Source organism: Castanea sativa, chromosome 3 (genome assembly GCF_040712315.1).
Source record: "Castanea sativa cultivar Marrone di Chiusa Pesio chromosome 3, ASM4071231v1".
NCBI lineage: Eukaryota > Viridiplantae > Streptophyta > Magnoliopsida > Fagales > Fagaceae > Castanea > Castanea sativa.
The window spans coordinates 24,293,034-24,320,196 of NC_134015.1; the positions used below are offsets into that span (position 1 = coordinate 24,293,034).

At 33.9% G+C, this 27,163-nt stretch overlaps 1 protein-coding gene across 1 annotated transcript; it reads left to right on the top strand.

Annotated features, from left to right (window-relative positions):
* The first annotated feature begins 5,180 nt into the window (after positions 1-5,180).
* LOC142626975 (putative RNA-dependent RNA polymerase 1) lies at positions 5,181-23,040 on the top strand. The gene is made up of 5 exons (XM_075800746.1): positions 5,181-5,302; positions 7,228-7,780; positions 8,556-10,450; positions 11,197-11,347; positions 21,967-23,040. Exons 2-5 carry the CDS (start codon positions 7,259-7,261, stop codon positions 22,795-22,797), a joined length of 3,399 nt encoding a protein of 1,132 aa, XP_075656861.1. The 5' UTR covers positions 5,181-5,302; positions 7,228-7,258; the 3' UTR covers positions 22,798-23,040.
* The last annotated feature ends 4,123 nt before the right edge of the window (positions 23,041-27,163 follow it).

Below are 27,163 nucleotides of genomic sequence, written 5' to 3' on the forward strand. Positions count from 1 at the left end.
AAAATGAACTAAACGATTCACCAAAAAACAAGATTTTAAAGAAGATAGTACAAAAAATTGGTATGGTATACCAAGTTACATTTTGATTTTGTTGACAAAGTAGTTAACTTACCTCGGAGTAGTAATCCAAAGTATATAACAAAGTAGCAAAAATAAGACTTATAAGTTGAAGGAGACAAAAGGTGCCTTAGAACTTGAGGCGCAATGTCTCTCTTGATCAGACCTTTGATTTGATATCCACAAGAATAGCAGCATAATATGGTTTACTCTCAATAAACACATTATTAAGTTCTTGTAAAGGATCTCACTATCTATCTCATCTCATGCTAATATATATTATCATAATAAGATTTGAGGAAAAAAAAAAGAATGGTAATTTGTGACAGTCTCTTTCATAGAAAGGATCCACCACATTGATTTTTTATTCATTGATTTTTATTTTATTTTATTTCCATAAGATTTTCAATTTAGCTTTAGTAACTAAAAAGAGGGATCCATAGTCCATACTAATTTGTGAGCTCCAAATCCAATGGTGGGATTGATACTGAATCTGATTGCCCATTGGGCCTAAGAGTTGGAGTTGGGTAAGCATATTTTAGTCCTCACTCCCTTATTGCCCATTAGGGCATTACTAGGCATAGATGAGGAACCACACTTAATGGTACTTTTGGCTTGAACAAGGCTAAGGCTAAGGCTAAGGCTAAGGCTAAGGCTTGAATTATTAAAGTATGGGAATGGGATTTCGAAATTATAACTCATGAGCTCCCTAGGATAGGCCTAACATATAAAGCATGCACTCCTTTCAATTTTTAGAGTTAACTACCTACCTAACTTTGGAGATGCTTTTTCCTATTCATGTTTGGCAAATTTTATTCATGATTTTGTTTTATCCAATTTGTTTCAGTCCTAAGAATTTTTTTGTATTTTATATTTTTAGTATGTATGATCACCAGATTAAAAAAAAAAAGTATGTATGCTCATTTGCCTTCAATATATTTACATAATCTTTTGAAGATTAATAACAGACACAACAAAAAGTAGCAATAATTTTATAATATTTTCAAATTAGTATGCTATATTACTAAATAAAAATTAAACTGAAAATTAGGATAGACTCATGTGTGAGTTGACATGCTAATTTTAGAATGTTTGTGATATTGTTGTGGATTATTTGATATCTCAATTGCATTACTCGTATTAACAGTTTTAACAATCCTCAATATTCCTTTCAAAAAAAAAAAAAAAACAATCCTCAATATTGCTTTTGTAATCATCAACCATTCGCTTATGTATCTTTTTACACTGTTGCCTAAAAGACTTATCCTTGACTGTATGCTTAAGGAAGAGTAGTCATGTTGATTATCCAATACCCTCTTTTTTCCAAATGAGAAATTGACCATGAGCAAGTGACGTGTCAATGCAAGTTGAGCTCATTCTCTAAAGGTCATCTGACGTGGTCACACCTGATTGGTCCTTCACTCAAGTCATCCATAATTGCTTTTGTACCGCATTTACTTTAAGAAAATGTTAGAACTATAATTTTTACTAGAATTCACTCATGCCATAAGTTGTAAGTGTTTGGGTAAAAATAGTGAATTTACAACTTCATCCCTAATAACTTTTTGGGCAAATTGTGAAAAAAGTTATATTCTTAGTATTACTTTTTAGTTTTTGATTATATACTCTGCTCGTGAACCGCCCATGAGTCCATGACCCACCCACTGTACGGACACTTTAGAAAAGCTATTAATCAATCGTCAGGAAAGAATATCTCCAAAAAAATAAAATAAAATAAAATAAATAAATAAAATTGTCAGGAAAGAAAGTTGAGCAACACCAAGGACAAATATACTCTCACACCCATTTTTATTAATTGATGACTTGTTTGCTATTATTTTATTGGTTGACGAAAGGTTGTTTGTTCATAAAAGTTTCTACAAATTATAAAGTTAAATTCTTCTATATATATATATATATATATATAAATTTAGATATGCAATTAAGTGTATCCCTACTAGTTTCTCAAAAAAAAAAAAAGTGTGTCCCTGCCAATTATTGAAAAGTTGAGTGATATAAGAACTTTGTATGAGACAGTGAAAAATAGGAAAAAAAAGCCTAATTTTATATATATTTAATTCCCAAAATTATTTATATTAGTTAAGTTAAAGAAGTGTAAATTTGTAAAATTATTGTAGTAACTGTATAAAATTTATACTGATATTATTTATTTTGCATTTAATTTTTTATTATAAAAAAGATAATAGATATTAGTTGTTGTATAAAAAAAGAGAAACAATAAAAAAATTTAATAAAAATTGGTATTTAATAAAATTGAGTTAAAAATAGATAATTTGATATGGGTATTTTTGAAAAGTAGTTATGTAAAATAAAAATGTAGCTTCTTATATTATACTAAACAAATACTTTTACACGAATTGATTTTTTTTTCTTGAGAAGATAAAAGAACTGATTTGAATGCTCTAATATTTTTAGTTTCCACTCCATTCATATAATTTTTTTTTTTTTAATGGAAAGTAACTCTCTATCTCTCTCTCTCTCTCTCTCTGATGGAAAGACATAGAACTTCGTTAAGTGCATGTTTGGATGTTGCTGAAACAACGTTTAGCGTTCAATGTTTTTAGTGGGTTGTCCGTGTACTGTTCACAGGACCCACAGTACTTTTTTTTTTAGCAAAAACAACTTTAAAACTGAGTCCCACGGAACTATTCACACATTTAAAAATTAGTTTACTACAGCGTTTTTAGTTTTCAGTAATAAGCGGTATTTAAACATACCTTAAGTGCCCGTACAACTTTTTCTCTTGATTGGTCCCATCAAGCAGCAAATTTCCAAGCGATTCAATTATATATACAATTATTGAAATTAAAATATTTACAAATATTAAAAAGAAGTAGGTTCTTATATTATAATAAACAAATATTTTTATATGGGCCAAAATTTGTTTGTTGTTGAAAGAATACATGATCTGATTTGAGTGCTCTAACATTTTTAGTTTTCACTCATAGGAATATTTTTTTTATTTTTTTATTTTTCCTTTTCTTTTTTTAATGAAGAGCAACTTTCTCTTTTTTGAAACCAGAGAAACTTTTTCTCTCTTTTCTTTTTTCTTTTTTTCGTTTTTTTTTTTATTAGAAGACAAAGTACTTCATTAAGAAAAAAAAGCAGCTAATTTCCACAAGCAATCGGGATAACTTTTTCTCTTGATTGGTCACACCAAGCAACAAATTTCCAAGCCATTTAATTATATATACAATCATTAAAATTAAAACATCTACAAATATAAAAAGAAGTAGGTTCTTATATTATGATAAAAAAATATTTTTACATGAACCAATTTTTTTTTTTTTTTGTTGAGAAAATACACTAATTGATTTTAATGCTCTAATATTTTTAATTTTCACTCTTAGGAATAACTTTTTCTTTTTTGAAGCCAGAGTAACTATTTTTTTTTTAATGGAAGACAAGGAACTTCATTAAGGAAAAAAAAAAAAGAGCAACAAATATCCACAAGAAGCCAGGGTAACTTTTTCTCTTGATTGGTCACACCCAGCAGAAAATTTCCAAGAGGTTTAATTATATATACAATCATTAAAATTAAAACATTTACAAATATAAAAAGAAGTAGGTTATTATATTATAATAAACAAATATTTTTATATGAACTAATTTTTTTTTTAAGAGAAAATACACGAATTGATTTGAATGCTCTAATATTTTTAATTTTCACTCTTAGGAATAACTTTTTCTTTTTCTCTTTTTTTCTTTTTTAATAAAGAACAACTTTTTCTTTTTTGAAGCTAGAGTAACTTTTTCCCTTTTTTTGATGGGAAGACAAGGAACTTCATTAAGAAATAAAAAGCAGCAAATTTCTACAAGCAGCCAGGGTAACTTTTTCTCTTGATTGGTCACACCCAGCAGCAAATTCCTAAGCGATTTAATTATATATACAATCATTAAAATTAAAACATTTACAAATATTAAAAAAAACTAGGTTATATTATAACAAACAAATATTTTTACACAAACTATTTTTTTTTTATAGAAAATACACAAACCGTTTAAAATGCTCTAATATTTATAGTTTTCACTCTTAGGAATACCTTTTTCTTTTTCTCTTTTTTCCCTTTTTTATTTTTATTTTTAATGAAGAGCAACTTTTTCTTCTTTGAAGCCAGAATAACCTCTCTCTCTCTCTCTCTTGATGGGAAGACAAGGAACTTCATTAAGAGAAAAAAGCAGCAAATTTCCACAAGCAGCAAGGATAACTTTTTCTCTTGATTGGCACACAAGCACCAAATTTCCAAGCCATTCAATTATATATACAGTCATATAAAAAAAAAAAGAAAAAAAGAAAAGAAACCTTTACAAATATAAATGAATGAGAGAGACTCTAAGGGGTGTTTGGTAGAGTAGTTTGAGACGTGATTTTTGTAATTTTTGAAATACGTGTAGATGAAAAAGTGTGTAAAAATATGTGTAATATTATTTAAAATGTAAAAATGTGAGTTTGAAATGGTATAACAAACAGGCCCTAAAACACATAGTGCACATAGAAACTCACTACGTGGCCTAAAACTATTATCTCAAAGAACCTCTCTACAGCAAGACTGCATCCTCAACAAACCAAACATCAAAACATAACGTGTCGGTAGCATAGCATTTTCATTAATAATTGTAAAAATTTTAGTATTTACAATTTCAAAACACTACTTTTACAATTTTAACACCTCATTTTACAATATATCAAACATCAAACACTTTTTTCTTTTACAACTTCATTTAAATATTCTTTCTTTAATATTTTTATTCATATTTTTATTATTATTTCTCATTTTTCCTAAGAAAAAAAAGTGGGCTCTACTTGAATAAAAAAATAATATAATTTTTACAATTTAGAAATAATGTCGTCTCAAATTTAAAGTTGCACGGTTCATTAATGCTAAATATTATAATATTTAAAATAATTGATGAAAATAACTTTTTAGAATTTAGTGGGTAAATTTGACATTTGACACTTGACATGAATGCTGTAAGAGTGAAAATGATTGGGTCGTGGAAACATCAGCTTCACAAGTCAGCAGAAATAGTTTAAATCGAAAAAGGGTCTCACGAAGCATGGAATAATTACTTTTCTTCCTCATTAAGTCACGTATTTGTTTTAGTCTGAGGAATTCACTTTGGATTGACAACAAAAGACAGCGAGAGTAGAAACACTGACACAGTGACACTCTTTGAGTTCTCTCGCCATCTTCATGAGCTTTGGTTATTTTCATTCTCTCTGGTGAGACTCTTGACACTTAAAGACTCCTCTATACGTAATATTCTTTCTTCATACGCAAGTTTCATTGATATGGGTGTCTACTGAAACTGATCAAACTTCAAAGGGACTGTCTTTTTGTCATATCTTTTACTGGGTCGAATTTTTTGTGTTTGTATTATTATTATTTTTTTCTGGGTTGAAATTGGTTGGAATTTTCAAGTAGTAAAGGGGTTGATGCATCTTTGCTTTATTTCCTATGAGGGTTGGCTTGTGTTACTTTATACTACTATGTTTGTTTGATTAATTTGATTATGAGCATTATTATTCTTTGGGTTAGTTCTTTTGCTGCATCTCATTCTCTGGCTCTTTTGCTTAGCCTACTAGATAATCTATAAGTTGGCATAGATAATCTATGGGTTCTTTAATTTTTTCTGCTTATTTTCAAACTGCTACTTAGTTAAAAAATGAACTTTCTTCTTATAATACTGGGTCATATTATCAATAAAGAGCCAAAGCCACTGTACTTCCACTTGTTCTTCTTTGGAGAATAACATGGTGATTAATCAATTCACCAGTCACATTGAAGGGTAGGGACCTGGAGCATTTTAATTTGCTACACAGTAGATCAAAACCCGCACAAGCATGTGGCCTTATCATAATTGTTGGGAAGAGTGAGATTCATATGGCCTAGTCTCGACAAATTGTCACAAATACAGGAATAGAGAGAGGTTAAGGACTGAAGAGAGAACCTATACAGAAAGGGGCTAATGATTTGTTTAGACTTATTGTAAAGCTCAGATTCATAATCCTACCATTAGTTAATTCGACAATCTAGTCCAGGATTTAACCATTCTTGCTTTGGGATTACTAGAATTTGTGAGTTACTAGATTTGCTTTTGATCTATGATCCTACCATAGTTAGTTTAACAATCTAGTCCGAGATTTCATACTCTTATTCAGAGTTTGATTAGAATTTTTGAAGTAGTGGATTTTCTTTTGAAAGTGAGAATCACATTTTTTTAAGTGTTTAGTCGCAGTAGAAGTACATCCAAAATCTCAGTGGTTGCTTCGTATTTAAATTTGTGTTTCTTTATTTGATTGTGTGACATGATCACGTGGCGATGTAGTAAAAATGAAAGGACTAATTGGTGAGGTAGCAGCGTTTATGTAACAAGTAGGTGATGCACAAAAATGAAGAGATAGATTAAGATTGGAAATCAATTTTTCAGGAAGACTGAGAGTGATGGATCTTATGATGATAGTTACATTCTTAGACAATCCTTGCTTTCTCTAACTGCATCTAGTTATAGATTGAGATTCCTTCATAATATGACTTTTTGGATGCTCATAGAAATGTTTAATGTCTGGTCTGGAAGTATCCATACTATGGACTTGATTTCGGTATAATAATATTCTTTTGCATGTATATGTTAAACTTGATTTTCTTACCTTTCTTGCATTGATAGAGACTTTTTTGGTTATTTATTTATTTATTTTCTAGTTATTGTGAACTTTCACTAAGTTATGTAATTTTACTTCTAGAATAATTGGGGTTTAATCACTCTCAAAACCTTTATCATTCATACTATTTATTGCAATACGGACTTCACCATCTCCATAAATTTTTATGACATACACCCACCACAATGATGGGTACCGCTCCAGCATAAATGGAGGCAGTGTTGTTTTACTATTTGTACTTATGGACCGACATTTGAGAAGTGGGAGTTCAGTGCCAAGAAATTAATTTTATTCAAAATAGTGTAGATTTGCAACATTCAGTAAGGTATTTATTTAATTATTAATTTCTATGAAAGAAAGGATAAATTCTTTACTGTCTTGGTAGAAAGACTACGCTTTTTTTTTTTTTTTTTTTTTCTGGTTTATGATATATTGTGCACATGCAAAGTAACATGTAATATATTTCTGTTGATGACTTGTGGCAGAAAAGAGTTCTGGTAAAATTAATTGGATTGGATGGGTAAGACAATTAAGTTGAATGGATTCCCTTCGCATGTGACTGTAGCGGCAGTTAAGCAGTCTATGGAGCGACGTACAGGTGAAGGAACTGTTTATGCTATTAAGATTAGGCAATGCAGAGTTGCGCGTCTAGGGGCATATGCTATCATTCAATTCACCACCACCACATGTGCTGAATTAATTATCTCCTTAGGTAGTAATAAGCGGTTATGGTATGGGAAATTTTGTTTGAAGGCTCGGGAAATGGAGCGTGATATTGTACCAAAGCCAAGAACTTTTCTGCATCGCATGGAAAATATAAAACTGCATCTTGGTTGTCAGATCTCAAATGAAAAATTTATAATTTTATGGAATGCGGTGAATGTTTCAGTGAAATTTGGGATTGGATTACGAAAATTACAATTTTTTCTTTCCCATAATTATGTGGAATACAGACTCGATCTTTACGATGAGAATATTTGGCAGATTGAGTTACATCGTCCACGTAGTCAAGATACTAATAAGCATCTTTTGATTCAGGTTGGTCTGTTTTGATTTGATTGTTCATTTTAATATAAAAAAAAAAATACATGGTTATCTTCTCTTTAGCTAAACAAATAGTGTTATTTAAGTGTTGATTCCTCCATTGTCTTGTTTGAACAATTTGCATGTTTTACTTTGTTGAAATTACTCATGTGAACACCAGTTTTATCATATTCAAATTACAAATATACCCTCACAAGGGTTAAGAATTACAAATGTAAATAATATTTGGATTATAGATTCAAAAAAGTTCATCTGCCAATGAACTATGGCTCAACTGGCAATTCTTTCATAATAATGGGTTCAATACCTATTGGGTGTGTGTAGTTTACCAATATAAAAAGGGTTGATGCTATCTTCTTTAATCATCACATCCTTGCGCATAAACTCAGAAGTTCTAACTTTGATTTTCCATCTTCTGTAGTAAACAACTATACTCCCAGTAGAACTCATGAGTGCAACACTTGTGATGCATATATAAATTGATTTTTTTTTTTTAATGTAAAATAATATTTTTGGTAGTTAGTTATCTAGTGCAAGGTTCATGTAAAGATACATTTTTGTGTCTAGTATGAAAACCAACTACTTCAGAAGCATATACTCTAGCTATATATTGATGCTTGCAATAGCTATTAACAAAACATGGTGTACTCTCTGTAAGTACCAAATGGCTTTACTTTTTCTCTAACACTAACTATTAGTTGACATTCACAGAAGGATTCTTATAATTATTTGTATTATAATATTTTTTTATTTTTGTTTTAATTGCTAGTTATTTGGCGCTCCTCGGATTTATGAGAGGGCTGTGCCCATCTCAGGAAATGAATTTGAAGATCCTAATCTCAATTATTTCATGGATATTCCTGATGACCAATGGATTCGTGCAACTGATTTCACTCCATCATGCTATATTGGGCAATCTTCTGCTTTGTGTTTGGAGCTTCCTTCTGATCACCAGCTTCCGAATTTTCGGGAGATCTTTGCTTTTTACAAAGAAAGTGAAGAAAGATATATTTTGGAAACTGGGTCTAGTTTTTCTTCCAATATGGACTTGGTGCCTATTGTTGGCCCTCCGCCTGGGATTACTTTACCATTTGATATCTTGTTTAAAATTAACTCGTTGGTTCAAAATGGCTGTCTTGCAGGACCAACACTTGATGCTAGTTTTTATCGTTTGGTTGATCCAAGAAAAATGAATATTGCCTATATAGAATATGCCCTGGAGAAACTCTATCATTTAAAAGAATGTTGTCATGAGCCTTCGAGGTGGCTTGGTGAGCAGTATAGAAAGTACATCACATCACGACGTCCTCCAAAGTCGCCTGTTATATCGTTAGACTCTGGGTTGGTGTATGTACGTAGGGTTCAAATAACACCTTCTAAAGTTTACTTTTGTGGTCCAGAAATTAATTTGTCAAATCGTGTCCTGCGCAATTTTCATGAAGATATTGATAATTTTCTTCGTGTATCCTTTGTTGATGAGGAACTGGATAAACTGTATTCAACAGATTTATCTCCACGTGCATCTTCTGGTAATGAGGATAGGAGAACTGGAATCTACAAAAGAATTCTATCTATTCTTAGAAATGGCATAGTTATCGGTGACAAAAAGTTTGAATTTCTTGCATTCTCATCAAGTCAATTACGAGAAAATTCCATGTGGATGTTTGCTTCAAGAAATGGATGTACTGCTGATGATATCAGAGAGTGGATGGGCATTTTTCATCAGATTAGAAATGTGGCGAAATATGCTGCCAGATTGGGTCAATCCTTTGGTTCATCCACAGAAACTCTTAGTGTTGATAAGCATGAAATTGAAATTATTCCTGACGTAGAGGTTGATCAGGATGGGGTCAAGTATGTCTTCTCTGATGGAATTGGGAAAATATCTTCTGAATTTGCTGAGAAAGTAGCTTTAAAATGCAGTTGTAAAGGACGCACTCCGTCTGCCTTTCAGATTCGATATGGTGGGTACAAAGGTGTCGTCGCAGTTGATCCAACCTCATCTGTGAAATTATCATTAAGGAAGAGCATGTCCAAGTATGAATCAGAAAACACAAAACTAGATGTTTTAGCATATACCAAGTTTCAGCCTTGTTTTCTGAATCGCCAATTGATCACCCTTTTGTCTACCCTTGGAGTTGACGATTATGTTTTTGAGAAAAAACAAAAAGAAGTTGTAGAACAACTTGATGCTATATTAATAGATCCGTTGAGGGTACAGGAGGCTTTGGATTTGATGTCCCCAGGAGAGAATACCAATGTTCTAAAGGAAATGATCATGTGTGGTTATAGGCCTGATTCTGAACCATTTCTTTCTCTGATGCTGCAGACATTCCGGGCATCAAAGTTGTTGGACTTGCGGACTAAAACAAGGATATTTATTCCAGATGGAAGGGCAATGATGGGATGTCTAGATGAAACTAGAACTTTGGAATATGGTCAGGTATTTGTGCAACTTTCTAGTAATAAGCTTAGGCAGCTAGACAATGATTTCAGCATGAGTAGCGGCAGTGGATCAGATCAGCGATTTGTTATTGAAGGGAAGATAGTAGTTGCAAAAAACCCCTGCTTGCATCCTGGCGATGTGCGTGTTTTGAAGGCCGTTAATGTGTCAGCTTTGCACCATATGGTGGACTGTGTTGTTTTTCCCCAAAAAGGATCTAGGTAAATTAATCTCCTAGTACTTCTACAAATCCTTGAATAATGTCATTTGAATTATAGGTGACAACTTTTATTTTTGTCTCTCTCATCTTTTTGTGAAAGCACCTTTTTGTTATTGAGCTAGCTAGATTCTACCTGTTGACTGCAAGAATATATTCTCTGTAGAGGATATGTTGCAACTGTGACTGCAGTGGATAAATTTGCACGAAGTCCTTCAATTTTTATATTTGAGTACTGCAAGGCTTAGTCACCTCTCTTTCTTATTAGCAAATGATTTTGTCAACTATGCTTGTCATTTGTTAAAACATGATAAAAACATGGATATGGGTTTGGGATGTTGTGGTCCTCCTATTAGAGTTATACCCGCAAAATCCCCAAAAGGGAAATAATAACATAATTATGAGTCAATTAAATGTTTAACTACCTTATGTTTTCTCTTACAAGGGAATCAAGTGTCTATGCTACATGGGACTTCACTCTCCCTTGAAGTTTTAAAGTTTGGGATTTATGTGATATTGACATTTTGACATACACCTGAACTTATTTGTGTATTTTGAGTCTTATGTAATTTTGCACCTAGGATTTTGGCTTTAGTGGCAAGATAAACCATTATTATCAAATTTTATATGCTTTGTCTACAACATGATCAGTTAGTTTATATGTGGCAGAATGTTGCTCATTCTTTTGAATGCTATTTAGTGGAATTTTCTAAAGATGATTGTGACTGACAGTTATTTGATTTTTATAAGGCCTCATCCAAATGAGTGTTCGGGTAGTGACTTGGATGGAGATATCTACTTCGTCTGTTGGGATCCTGAACTCCTTCCACCTCAGCAAATTCAGCCAATGGATTACTCTCCAGCACAAAGTTTGCAGTTGGATCATGACGTTACCATTGAGGTATAGTGTCTTGGATAAACGATAGCATGTTTAAATAACTGGGCGGCCCTTTTTTTCCCCTATGTTTTAATCTAAATGTAGGTTCTCTTAATGTGCTTTTGGCAAGCTCTTAGGTTCTTTGCCCTTCTCAATGATATAATTCATGATATCTCTATTCCCCCATTCCCCTCTTGTGTGGCTTGATGACATTATAACTGTTGTGCCAAACACACAAGGCAATAAAATAGTAAGCACCACAATACACAAATAATTCCATAAATTCTATGTCTAAATCCATGGGCAACACCAATGATGGTGCAACAATAGCGTGGTTGAAGCAAAAGTGATGTGGTTTTAATAGTCTAGTTATATGTGTCTTAGGGTTAAAAATTTTTTAATTTGGGGTTTAATATAACTAGTTGTGGTTAATTTTGTATTTAGAGGCAAAATTGTAACTTTTGCAACTCCTATGAATTAATGGTATTTAAGTTAATGTTTAGTTGAGTTTAGAATTTTCTTGGAGATCCTATGTATCTTCAGTTTTATTTTCTGAGTTCAAGCTAGTGTTTGATTAGTTTTTGCTCTATAAGGTTTTTTGTTTATTAAAATTCAAACTAGGATTCTTAATACTACTAGTACAGTTTATTAGGACTCCTCAAATTAGGAGTCTTAATACTACTAGTACAAGAAAGAATCCTTACATATATTTATGCTTAATGTACTCAAAGAATAGATGGAGTTGATTAATAAAATATTGAGTGTTTTTTATGGAGGAAATTTGTGAAAACGGAAAGTTGTTTTAGAAAGCTAAGTTGCTTAGAGAAAAGAAAGAAAGAACTAGCTCTTTAGGAGACACACACTTGGAATAATACCTCACAGATAGAGATTTCTTGGATTCAAATTCCACCAGTTACAATGAAGGTAGCCTTGCTTATTTATAGTTACATAAGCAAGCTGCTGAGTTAGTTACAAGAGCCTACCATGTGGCTGCCATGTGTTTGGCCAAAACCTAAAAAAATTCTCTAATTAATTGATAGGCTACTGCACTTATCACTAACAACCTATCAGCTAACTAACTAATTATGTGTTACAAGTGATAATGGCTATTACAAGTAAAAGGAATCGCTTATCATAGATCATAAGAAATAGTAATAGCTAGCTTTAAAAATGAATTGCATCAAGACTGTCCCCCTTTGGAACACACTTGTCCTCAAGTGTGGTTGGTTGTAAGCTAATCTAGTGCATGATAGTGTAGCAGGTAACATACATTGAAACTGTTAGAAATGAGTAGATGATCAGGTTGCTTGACTTGGTAGGCATTGTCATTGATCTTATGTAGTATAGGACAAGGAACAATCTTCTTTTGCTGTAGCTTAGTATAAGGTCTAGCAGGGTTCCTCTCCTAGGTCAGTATCACCTATACTAGGTCACCCTCCTTGAAAATCACTTGCCTTTTCTTCTTATCAGCTTGTAATTTGTACTTAGCATTGTTGGCCTTCATTTTCTTCTTAATATACCTATCAAAAAAAAAATTCTTCTTAATATTTGCATTAAGTTGTTGTATAAATTTAGCTAATTTTGTGGCTTTCAAATGCTCCTTGGGTAATGGTTGGCAAGTCAAGAACATTAGCTAGTTGCATTCCATAAACAATCTCAAAGGGAGTGTGTTGAGTTGTTCTATTGGTAGATGAGTTGTAGGCAAACTCTGCTATAGGTAAAACTTTCTCCCATTCCTTAGGTTTGTCCCTTACAAAGCACCTTAGGAGGTTACCTAAGCTCCTATTGATCACCTTAGTCTGTCCATCCATTTGAGGATGGAAACTGGTGCTATACTGCAAGTTAGCACCAATTTTCCTCCTCAAAGTCCTCCAAAAAAAGCAAGGAACTTGGCATCCCTATCAGACACAATTCTGGTTGGAACTCCATGCAACTTATACATCTACCTGAAAATAAACCAGCAATATTGGAGGCATCATTAGTCTTCTTGCAAGTCATAAAATGGGTCATCTTGGAGAATCTGCTCACTACCACTAGGGGGTGATCCAAGAACAAAGTTCATGCTAATGCTAGTCCAAGGCTTGTTGGGCATTGGAAGGGGCAGATACAATCAAGCATTGGTGGCTTTTCCTTTGCTTTGCTGACATATCACATATCTTTGAACTAGTCTTCCCACATCCTTAAGCATGCCTGGCCAATAGAATTGTTGTTGTAGGAGCTGTAGGGTCTTCTCTCTCTGAAAATGACCTTGGTTATGCACTTCAAGAAGAATAATGTGCCTAAGAGAACATTTTGGAATACAAAGGAGCAAGCCTTTGCAAAAATTGCTGTCTTGCAGGTTGAATCCAAGACAGGGCAGCTCTGTTGCCTTGTAAATTATGCATAATCTGAAACAGCTTGAAATCTTCCTTATAAATCTCCTAAATGCCTCAAAGCCCTCAAATATGTTGTGCATCTTAACTAGTATGGAAGACCTCCTGCTAAGACCGTTTGCAACTCTATGAAGGACTCCAGCTTTGTGCCTTAAGTTAAAGTTGAACTGTTGTAGGTAAGTAGCGCATTTGGCATGCCGTTTGTTAAAGGTTGCTTTGTTGTTGAGGTGTTTAAGAGCATCATGGTTAGTATAGAGTGTAAATTCCTTGTAACCCAAAAAATACTCCCGATGACTTATTTCTTGTACTATGGCATTGAATTCCGCATCTTAGGAAGTGTTGTTAAAAGTGCTAAGCGAACTTAAGCACAAAGATCTCCTGGAGCCTAAGCGCAAGCGCATGCTTGATCGATGTGAAGCGCACATTTAAAAAAAAATTAATAAATTAAAAAAAAACTATTAATGGTCAATACAACAATTAAGTGATCAATTAATCATATAAATTAAAATAAATTTTTTCATATAATTTATATAATTCTCTTGTACTTTACAAAATATGTGCAACCATGATATTTGATGGTCATGATTACAAAACATGGTTGAATCAAAATAGAAGTATAGAAAACGACAAAGGCTAAAAAGTACTAGAATGTTAAATAATGCTATCTTTGCCTAACAAAATATATTTGCCTAACAAAAACAATGCAAATATGCAATAAAATCCTAATCTACATAATCATCATCCTCATTAAGTAAGGGACCATCATCATTGTCATCACAAGATTTGTAGCCCTCATCATTTTCCTCATCATCTTCATCTCCATCATAAGGAGCATGTTGTGAACTAGAACCTGAACCTGTTGCTTGCCCTAGGGCCCCATTCTTGATCTCATCTCAAGTTGAATCTTTCTTCTTCAACTCCAGAAGCTCTACCAACACTACCCCATGTCAAAATATCATCAAACACAAGATCATCTTTAGCAAATTCATCTAATTCATCTTCTTCTACTCTTCCAGTCAACCACTCATTATTATCATCTATTAGGTGTATAGTAGCACACCACCTATGAAGCACGAGTGCGTTTCCGGATTCAGGTGCAGGTGCGGGTGCAAGTGCGAGACTCAGCAATTTTTGAAAAAGTAGGGTGCGAGTGCGGCGATTAAAAAATTATTAAAAATATTTTTATTTATCTTTTTAATATATTGCTAAGCATACTTTTTTCACATTATATAAACATATACCAAATTTAAGAGCAGTAGATAATAACTAAAACATGATGTTCATAAATTAAATACAACCCACAAGTCACAGATTCACAATCACAAATCACACTGAGTAATAACTATTAACTAAATAAAAAATCAAACCTAAGTCACAACATTATTACATTATAGCTTGAATAAAAAAAAAAAAAAATCAAATCACAGAGACCTAAGATTGAAAAACTAAGAGTGTGATAGCTATGAAAAAAGTTAGAGCATGTGAGAGCTATGAAAAACTAAGATTGAAAGCTTAAGATTGATACTTGAGGGGAGACGGAGAGCAAGGGAGACGGAGAGTGAGAGTGAGTTGAGAGTGAGATTGTGTGAGAGAGGGGAGACGCCATGGCGTGGAGCACAGAGACCAAAGAGGCAAAGAGTGAGAGAGAGCTGAAGTTTGAAGATGAGAACTAAGATATAGGGTTTTGTCCAAAAGGTGCATTTTGCACTTTTTTTTTTTTGAATTTCGGCCTGAATCGGCCGGTTTAGCGCCGGTATCGGTGGTTGCGGCCAATACGGACCAATTCGGAGCGAATCGACCCGATTTTGCCTGCATTGGCTTGACTCGAGGCCTAGTCAGTGTGAATCGGCACGTATCGCACCGAGGAAAAAAAAAGGACATGGCATTGACGCGCAGGCAGTGGTATCACCTACTGCACCCCGCGTTGAACGCGAGTTTGGCGGCCGAAATGCCGCATTGGTGCTTCATAGCACACCACACTATTAGTTTATATAAATATATATATATATATATATATATATATATATATATATATATATATATATATATATTAAATCAATGGCTTATATCAAGCATATTTAGATTTAATGGTTAATCAAATCAGGTTTTTTTTTTTTTTAAATAAAAAATTTACAAAAAGCTCAGAAAAGCGTGTTTTGCACTTAATAAAAAAGCTTTAAAAAGCGCACCTAAGGTGCATTTTTGTGAGGGCACCTTGCTTTACAAGGAAAAAGCCCCAAGGCATATGCGTTGTGTGCTTTGCGCTTAAGCGCACTTTTAACAACGCTGATCATAGGTGCAGTAATTTAGCTTGGTTGAGTTAAGTTTTTCACTGAAATAGGCCATAGGTTTTCGCTCTTAATTGAGAACACTCCCTATGCCAATGCTAGAAACATCACAATTTAAGTCAAAGATATTTTCAAAGTCAGGAGCCTGCAATACTAGTGCTGCAGTAAGGGCAGCTTTTAAGGCCTCAAAACTGTGCTGCTTGGCCTCATACCACACAATAGTAGACAGCTTGAAATAGACAGTGAATGGTGCTGCAATTGTGTCAAACCCTTTAATGAATCTCTTGTAAAATGTTTCTAAACCATGGAAGTTTCTTACCTCAGCCACTAATCTTAGAACAAGCCAATCTAGAATGACCTTAACCTTCCCTTCATCTGTTGCAATTCCCTTATCAGTCACCACATACCCAAGAAAACGTACCTTACTACAAAGGTACATTTCTTGGTATTTTCATAGAACTTATTCCTTCTTAGTAACTTAAACATAGATTGCAAATGTTTCACATGATCATTCAAAGTCTTGCTATATACCAATCTATCGTCAAAGTAAACTATTGCACATACACCAAGCAAAGGTTTCAACATTGGAGTCATTACCCTCGTGAAAGTAGTAGGTGCATTAGTAAGACCAAAGGGCATGACAAACCACTCATATAGCACAACATGAGTCTTAAAGGTAGTCTTCTACTCATCTCCTGGCTAATTTTAAGTTGATGATAGCCACTTCTAAGACCTACTTGGAAAAGATTTTAGAACCAACTAAATAGTCAAGCATATCATCTAGTTTAATTATAGGAAACCTATATTTGATTGTGATCTTGTTAATGTCTCTACTGTCAACACACATCCTCCAACTTCCATCCTTCTTAGGGGTTAAAAGGATTGGTACAACACATGGACTAATACTTGGACTAATGTATCCCTTGTCCAATAGTTTTACACTTGCCTATTAAGTTCATCCTTTTCCATTGGTGTCATTCTATAAGCAACCCTATTAGGAAATGTAGAACCTGAAATAAAATCAATGGCATGTAGTATGTCTCTCATAGAAGGCAATTTAGTAGATAATTCATTAGGGAAGACATCCTCAAATGATTTGATCAATTCCCTAATAGATTGAGGAACTACCATAGCATCTAACTCTAATATAGTCAATAACATTTAAATCACACTAGTTGCTAAAGTTTCTTGAGCAAATTTCTTGACAACAATTAAAGAACTAGGCTGCATAGTAGTAGGAGTTTTAAGAATCACCTTTTCTTTCATGGGCAGTAAGGTGTATTATTATCCATCCTTGTATAGGCTGTAGGTGTTCTTCCTTCCATCATGGTTGGTGGGCCTATCATACTGCCAAGGTCTTCCTAACAGTAAATGACATGCATCCATAGTCACTACATCACAACAAACTGAATCTTGGAATTTCTTCCTAATTGAGAAGAAGACCATGCATCTCTTAGAGACTCTTATATCACTGCCACTGCCTTTCTTAAGCCATATCAGTTTGTAGGAGTAAGGATGAACTTTAGTCTTTAATCCAAGTTTATCAACAACTTCTTCAGAAACCATATTTTCACAACTTCCCCCATCAATAACCAAGCTGCAAATCTTGCCACCAATATTGCAGTTGGTGTGAAAATTTTTTCTCCTTAACCAATCCTCATACTCTTGTTTTGGAACTAATAGGAACTTCTTCATGACCAAAGCCAAACCTTCTTCCTCATTTGAGTCCCCATAACAATTTCTTCTGTGCTGGGATTATACATTGGAAATTCTTCATCTTTTTGGTCTTCACAATCTTCAATCATCAAGCTTTACCCTTGCTTTGAGCATTAACTCCCCCTTTCTTGCAATTTGTGGCCTTGTGCCCAACTTTTCCACACTTGTAACACGTAAATGTAAAGCTTTATATTGCTTTAAGGGCTGGTTTGACTGCATTAGGAGTTGAATGTAGACCTGCACTACCAATCTTGAAAGGTTGTGCATTGCTAGTAGTTGACCTTCCTTGAGTGTTGACTTGGGTACTTCTGCTACCATCATAAGCTTGGAACTACACAAAAGTTTTTCTTGCAAGTTGCTTCTCAAACATCAAGGCCCTATTGTAACCTTTAGAAACAGACCAAAGTTGGTGCAAAGATAAGGGATCTTGAATTATTGGTTTAAGACCACTTAAGAACCTTGCAACCATTTTTTCTTCACTCTCATATAGGTATACTTAAGCTACCAATTGATAAAATGCCTCGGTATACTCTCCCACACTGCCATGTTGCTTCAAATTATATAGTTGTTTGTACAAGGACTACATATAATTGAAAGGCTGAAATTGGTTTCTTATTTTCTGCTTCATCTTGGACCAATCTTGAATATTTCTTTTGCCTCTTCTAAATCTTTGAACTTGGAGTTGTTCTCACCAAGCTGAAGCTTACCCTTTCAGCTTGATAGAGATCAACTTCACTTTCTTGGAGTCTGGTACCTCATGGAAATCGAATATTCTTTCCACTTGGTTAAGCCAGTGCACGAATGCTTCATGATTCAAGCTACCATGGAACTCATGTAATTTAATCTTGAAGTTGGATTCTTATTTTGGTTCTCCCTTCAAAGCACCAAGCACTTGCCGTGGAACACCTCCTTGAAGTTGACCAATTGGGCTATTGAAGTGGTTATGGTTGTGGCTGTCAGCTTCAGCATCTTTAGTAGGTTCACCATCATTTCTAGGATGATGATGCTGATTTCTTCTCACTTCCTCATTCAAGGCAGCAAACTGCCCCCTTAGCAACTCTATAGTTAGCTCTAATGTCACCTAGGGTTCCACTTCTTGGTTTGGTTGCGGCCACTGCCTAGGATGAACTTGTACCTCAGGTTCATGTGCTGCAGAAGCTCTCTTGTTCATTCAATTGTATCCCTCTAGTGTCATCCACACAAATCTTTAGGCTTACTGGTAGAGGATGAGAAAATGAATGCAAGGATTCAATCTTGAATAGGCTATATGGTGTAGAATTGAAAGGACAAGAAAGAACTTGAATTCCCAAATGGATTTCAAACTCTGATACCAAATTATGATGGAGGAAATTGGTGAAAATGGAAAGCTTTTTTAGAAATTTAAGTTTCTTAGAGAAAAGAATGAATAAATTAGCTCTTCAAGACACACTCTTCGAATAATACCTCACAGGTAGAGATTTCTCGGATTCAAATTCTACTAGTTACAATGTGGGCAACCTTGTAGTTACATAGGCAAGCTGCTGAGTTAATTACAAGAACCCACTTGTGGCTGCCATGCGATTGGCCAAAGCCTAACAAACTTCTTTAACTATCTAATAGGCTAGTGTACTTATCACTAACAACCTATCGGCTAGCTTTCTGTTACAAGTGAGAAAGGCTATTACAAGTAAAAGGAACTACTTATCATACAACATAAACACTAGTAACTACTAGCTTTAAAAATGAACAGCATTAGTTTTGAGTATTGAGGCATGTTGGCCTTTATGTGTGTGCTCTGGTCCGAGTCAATTAGGGTTTGATTTACTAGTCAAAGTAGGAGTCCTAGTTCTATTAGGAGAAGTTAAGATTTATGGTTTTTACAAAGTGTGTTATTGTAATCAAATGAGGAGTTGATCAATAAAATATTGAATGTTTTGAGTATTGAGGTACATTCCCCCCCCCCCCCCCCCAATCTCCTCTCTTTAATATTCTGCTGCTATGCACACTACTTGTCATAGATTGTTGGTGAATTCGATTTTGCATTTCTTCTTATTTATTAGCTTCCCGGAACTAATTATTTTTTCTTGCCCCAACCAAAATCTACTATAATGATACGAATTACAAATTACAACTATGCTTATGAACCTCCCAAACACAAAATAAACATTTACTAACCCAAAACCCCAATATCATACTAACATATAGACAAAGATTTGTTTTGCAATTCTCACACAAAATTCTCTGAAAGTTACGCCACCATTTTATTTATAGGGACAATCAAAGCCGCCCACTTAATAACATGGTTTTGAAACCCGGACCGGACCGTACGATCCGACCAGAAAAATCACGAACCGTTCATTTTTGCAGTTCTTTTAGCCTCAAGAACCACTTTATGGGAAAAAAACAGGGACCCGTGTAAACCGCGGTCGGACCTCATGGTTCTGAGAACCGTAATCAGACCGCTCCTCAAGGTTCCCTACTTCCCATTGAATCTGAACATAAAAAAAAAAAAAAACACTGGAAAAGGAAGAAGACGGCGACGAAGCAGGGGTGGCGCCATGAAGCAACTGCTTCTTCTTCTGCTTTTCTTCTTCTTCTTCTTTTTTTTTTTTTTCTTCTTCTTCTTCTCTGTCCGTCTCCCACTCTCTTTTTTTTGTTGAACTTTGTTCTGTAAAATAATTATGACCTTGGTCTGATTTCTCACTTTCTCTTTCTTTGTATTTGTTACAACACACTACTGCCTAGCATTGGAAAATGGAAATATTGAAAGCTCCTAAGCCTCCACGTGTCCACAGTACATTGACACTAGCATTGGAAATATTGAAACTTTCAGCTAGTCCAACAATCCAGAATATCGTACCATTATTCTAAACTTTCAATGGTTCAATTTGAAAGCTTTTAAATTTAGAATAAAAGATGAACTCTCTGGTCTCCACGTGAAAGCTCTCCATTCCTTCTTTTTAGCTTTGGCCTTTGAGAGACATAATGTACATCTATTGCCAGATTGCTACAGTATTGTAACAAATTTATATTTTAACAATATTTTAAACAATTTTTGTCCTAAGTTGTGAGTGATAAAAATATAAACTTATATACATTCACAGTTTTTTTCACTGCTCACAATTTATTATATAACGAGTTGTAGCAAAAGTTGTGTGAAATATTATAATAATAGTATTGCTATAATATTAATTTTTTTTTTGAAATAGATATACTTATAATTATAAATTATTAAATTATTATTTTAATTTTTATATTATTAGATAATTTAAATATTTTATTTTATTTGAGGTAAGTGTCCTTCTCATTCTTATATTATTATTATTATTATTATTATTATTATTATTATTATTATTATTACAAGTTTTACTAATTAACATGTAAATAAATAAAGATATACTTTATTTATATTTGCTTAGGATTTGCCATTTCTTATTTGTCTTGTAAAAGTTATGATAAAAAAAATATTTGAAAGATAGATTTCTATATTAAATTAGACTATTTTAGTTAATTTTTTATTATTTTTATTAATTTAATATTTTATTTATATTTAAAATAATTATTAAATTAATTATGAAGTCATCACGGTTCGACCTCGGTTCAACCTCGGGTTGACCTCAAAAACCTTGAAACTCTTCTTTTTTTATGGTTCAATGAATGGTTCGGTTTGAAAACCATGCTTAATAGGCACAATTTACTGCAGAGGAAGGACTCGAGAATCACAGGTTCATGTTTGAGTTAGAAAAGAAGGAAAAGAATTGTTTGTTTAATAGCCAATGCATAATTGTTTGTTTAATAAGTGACCTTATACTTGCCAATGATGCGCTGGCGTGGTGGGGATTTCAAAGCTGTGTTGTGGAGTTGTGGGTTTGGTCAAGAGATTTGTCTTATATTTATCTGTTGAGGGATTTGTCTGTTTGGTCATCTAAAATAGAACTATCTAACACTTTATTTGGTTTTTGATTTTATACAAGCCTTTCTATGTATTATTTAAGCATAGTAAAAATTGTACTAGAGAGGCAGAATTTTATATACAAACAGCATGGAAACTCAAACATTGGCTGTGTAGTAGCTTAGTTTGTTCAGCATTACATGATTGGAATTCCATGAAAATCCTTTAAAGCATTGAATTGATGAGTTGCATTTCTGTATATGTCATAATTTATTGTCAATTCAATGAATTTTAATTTTCTGCTCAATTTTATTTCTAACCTCATGCCCTACAACTTAAAAAGGTTCTATTTTCCACAAATTCCATTATAAGCGGTGTTTATTTTTTCTGTAACAGGAAGTCCAGGAGTATTTTACCAATTACATTGTCAATGACAGCTTAGGAATTATTGCCAATGCCCACACAGCATTTGCAGATAAAGAGCCTACAAAAGCAATGAGTGATCCCTGCATAGAGCTTGCAAAGCTATTTTCAATTGCCGTTGACTTTCCGAAAACTGGTGTACCAGCTGAAATACCGCATGAACTTCATGTCAAAGAATATCCAGATTTCATGGAGAAGCTTGACAAACCCACCTATATATCAGACAATGTGATTGGAAAGCTTTTCCGCGAGGTGAAAGACATTAAACCAAATACTAGTGATTTTGACTCCTTCACTGCTGAAGTTGCAAAGCGGTCATATGACTCTGATATGGAAGTTGATGGCTTTGAGGATTTCATTGATGATGCCGTTTATTACAAGGAAAATTATGATAACAAGTTGGGAAACATGATGGACTATTATGGCTTCAAAACTGAGGCTGAAATACTGAGTGGGAATATCATGAGAATGGGCAAGTCTTCCACTAAGAGAAGAGACGCAGAGGCAATTACTATGGCTGTAAAGTCCTTGAGAAAGCAAGCTAGGGCCTGGTTCAATGAGAGGGGAAGTGATTTAGATTCTGAAGCTGAAGATGTATATGCAAAAGCTTCAGCTTGGTACCATGTCACATATCATTTTAGTTATTGGGGTACCTACAATGAGGGTATGGATCGAGATCATTTCCTTAGCTTTCCATGGTGCGTTTATGACAAGCTGGTCCACATTAAGAAGGAAAAAGCGAGAAAAAGGATGGCTCTGTCTTCTCTGGAACTCCAGTTCAGCCATGGATTGCGTATGAGTTGAGAAATTTGCATTTGTTGTCCCCTCTTGAACTTTTGATGATCTCTATAGCTTAACTTTTCCTTCTTCTCATGTGTATGTAATAATGTAAACAGGAAGTGCAGAATTTAACTTTGGTACCTGATGTTTGCTTCTTTTAGTGGTGTATAAGTTGATCATTTTATTATATAGATCTATGGTTTCTTCCTTTTATAGAGGCTATTAACCCACAGTAGTGGTTTTGAAGCCCTCATTATATTTGGCAACAGTCAACTCTGCAGGCTGAACCTTCACTTGAAAAGGGTTGGTGATCAAAGTACAGGGTTATGAGCTATGGTTGATGGCATGACACACCAGCTACTTCATTCCAACTTTAGGAGAATATGATAAGAGGCATGATGTCTACGTGTATGGCAAATTGTCAACACCTATCGCCAGGGGTGGAGCTAGAAATTTATCTATGGGGGGCTGGTCTAGATTAAATAGTCATACTGATTCACAAAAAATGTGTCTCTATTTATGTATGTATGACCCACTCATCAATGCTCTAATGAATATTTGTAAAGAGATTGAGGAGAGTTAGTGCAAGACTATGAGAACATTTGCACTGAAAGATGAGTTCTTTTGGAAGGGTCTGGAAAGTAGAACATTGGAAAATACATATTAAAAAGAGAAGCTAATAGTAAAAGTGAGTAAACCTGTAAAACTTATAAAAGTTGTGGGCTTGTTGATGTGTTGGGGGAGGAGAGATGGAGGAAAGACTGAAAAAGAGTCAAAGTAATTATGTAAATTTCAATGAAACAAGTAGACAAGGACACATGGGAGGCTAGTTAGTTTCATTTGGAGGGGCAGCTCTTAAAACAATTTTGTAGAACCTATTTTTTAGTAGCTTTATTTTTTTTGGGGGGAGAGGGGGGGGGGGGGGGGGGTCATGGCCCTCCCATAGGAAAACGTAGCTCTGGCCCTGCCTATCACAACTTGCTTAATGTTTTTGGTAGTTGTGAAAAATATTGTACCACGTTCTAGTCGCCCGGTCGCACCTATTTTCTCTAATTTGATTCGATGTTAATCCATCTTAATTTACTTTTACATTGTGCCACCTTCCAAAAGTATTTGTAATTTATTTACACAAAATGAATGCCATTTCAATTCATGTTTATTTCAAACAATCAATATATATATATATATATATAATAACTAATAATCGAAATGTTTAACTTTTTGTTGACTGCGTTTCATTACGCCACGTGACTACATAAATTATTGACATATCTATGATTAAAATCACAAACAATTGTATCTTTTCAGTTAAACGTTCACCTTTTTTTTTTTAATAAAAAAAATGCCTATTATTACAAACTAGAGACACGACTCTTGGGGATGTAGTTATAAATAAAACATCACTTCATTTTTTTATTTTTCTCGCCGAACGTTCTTCTTTCCCTTCTCTCTCCCTCTAAGAGGACTTCTCTTTTTGATAACACCAGCCAGCAAAGTTCCAAAACAAATTTAAAGGTCAGATACCTCTCCTCAAATGTATGGTAATTAAAAAAGTGGAGTATAGATTAATGTAGCATAGAATTTGTATCATAAACTCAAAGGAGTAAGTAAAAATCACTTACAAAAATCAATTGATTCTATTTTCTAGAGTAAGGAAAAAACTCCACTTAAAGAAATAGTCAAATTATGGCCATCTCAAACCCAAGACAACAGATACATTGACATTTTTTTAAAGACCTGAAAGATTGTTTCTGCCCCTGAAATGCCTACTATGTTGATACTTAGATCATTATAGAAAAGAACAATCCTAGAAAAGAGCAGTCCTATAAGAGAATGATGACAAAGGATTTGATGGTGGGAAAAATAAAAAGCCGTTCTATGAAAAAAAAATAGGGAGGGGTTTTATTTTATAAAAAAGAAGTATTTTACAGGCTGATAGCACCTTATCACCATTGCTAAAGCTTCAACCTCCATGAAATCTGTCAGACGTTGAGATGAATGCTTTTGCAAAATCTTTTGACAAAAAAAAAAAAAGAACAAGAGAAAGATAGAAGCACAATACTGGCCCAATGCTTCTGCAAAATTTTTTGTGGCGAAACTACATTATCGGTACTTGAAATTTATCTTACGTGCGTAATTAGTCCCTTAAGTTTGAAACGAGCACAATTAGTCCCTTAAGTTTTAAAACTGAGTTGTATTAATCCTTTTACTAACTACCATTAATAGTGTTATTTACGTGGCTAACGGAACAATGATTTTAATTTTTTTTAACGATGAAACATATTTTTAATTAAAAAATTACAAACTAAAAGGGATTAATATTTTTTAGTATGTTTCTATAAATTGGTCAAAGAAAAATCGGGACAAGAATCCAGGAAAAGAGTAGGCTGAGTGGTAAACAAGTGCCCACTTCTTTCTTCTATCTCCCACATTTTCTTGTTCCTTTAACTCAAAATTCAAAGGAATTGATGGGGTTGTTGACACTAGAATTCGCTGTAAAAACCCACAACGAGAGAGAAGGAAGCGAGGGGTTGTTGGGGTTTCCTGTACCCAACGGCATGTTGTTGGGGTGGACCGGGTCGAGGAAGAGGATGGTGATCTCGGTGGTGGTGGGGAAGGCTTGTTCTTGCAGTTGGGGTTTCTGGTTGAAGTGGCTGATCTCGGTGATGAGCGTGATGTTACTGGCCGGGTAGTAAGGCAACACATTCGAGTTCACTCACTGAGTCACCGCGTTCGGATCGGAAGCCAGAGTCGGAATGTCGCCGTTGGCGGCTCTAATAACGATTCCGATTCCGGTGCTAGCGAGTGCCTTGATCGGCACCGTAGAGTCAAACCTTTCCGATCGCCGTCGATTTGAGGAGACTCGCGGTTGCCGCTGGTGGTGGAAGATTGTCGGCGACTTGGCCATAATTCATTCCGATCATGAATGACTGAGACTCTCTGTTACAGTGAAAACACAGAGTTATAAGTTATAAACCAGGAATTTTCAAAGGCAAACCAAATATGCCCAAACCAATTTCGCAGAAGAGACCATATGTATTTAAAAGATTTTACACAACTAGACCCATTTTAATCGTTAATTCGAAAGATTTTGTAGAAAATAAAAGATTTTAATTAAAGACATGTCACATCATTAAAAAAAATGTCAAGTTATTATTTCATTAGTCATGTAAGTAACACCGTTAATAGCAGTTAGTAAAAGGACCAATACAACTTAATTTTAAAACTTAAGGGACTAATTGTGCTCGTTTTAAACTTGAGGGACTAATTGCGCACACAGGATAAACTTCATGGATTAATAATGTAGTTTTGTCATTTTTTTGTTGTTGTAAAAACGTAACATTTTTATTGTTTCTGTGAGTGAGACTGAGAAGGGGGAGAGAAGCAGGTTATGAGGAAGAGAGAGAGCGGAGAAGATGTAGTTGTTTAGGATTGGGAAAATAAAAGATAAGGCCTTGGGAAAGTAAAAAACGTTAAATGTATGGATGGGAACAATTCAAAATAGGAGTACAAAAAAAAAAACAAAGAGATAAAGATTAGAGGTTTAATAAACTGCGGAGAAGGAAAAAAAAAAAAGGAGAAAAAAGATGAAGGAACAACGGAATCAACTTGGGAAATTTGAATAGTATAGGAATTTAAAAACCTTTTCACAACCGAACAACTAAATTCGGCCAAACCAAGTTTTTGCAAAAAAAAGAAAAAAGAAAAAGAAAAAAAAAAGAAAAGATATGAAAAAGTTTCGGCTTGAATGGGTTCTTTTGTTTTTTATGTTGGTAATCTTTCCCCTATTTGGGCTGTGGCTAAACAGGGTATTCTCTTTGCTTGTAAATTATTTGGTTATTTTCAATAAAGTTACCTCTTATCTCACAAGAAAAAACTTTTTTTAACCAACTATTTACCCACTCTCACGTACTCTTAAGTGTCTTTGTTTTGTTTTGTTTTGTTTTTTTTTTAATTATAAAATAGGTTGAGTCATATTGGATATCTTACATTATTTTCTATTCATATTAATAACTTAAAATTACTTATTGCAGGTCCTACTCTCATTTTCAAATAAAATTTTGCGAAAGACAATAGTAGGGAATTGAATGAGAAATTTGAGAAGAATAGCAGTCGTAAGGTATGTAAAGAAATTTTTCAGTATTATTGTTGCTACTACTGGTATGTGAACTTTTTAGTATTTAACAAAAAAAAAACTTACAAATAGCAGTTTTGAAAAAAATCCATAGGTTTATTGTGTTTTTAAAAAAAAATGAAAGAGAAGAAATTACCAAATATATATGAATCACTAATTATACCCAAAAGATTATGACCTTTCAATAGACGCATTTTTCGTTAATAGGGACATTTTCATTCAATATGTACATTTTTGTTTAATAGGCACATTTTC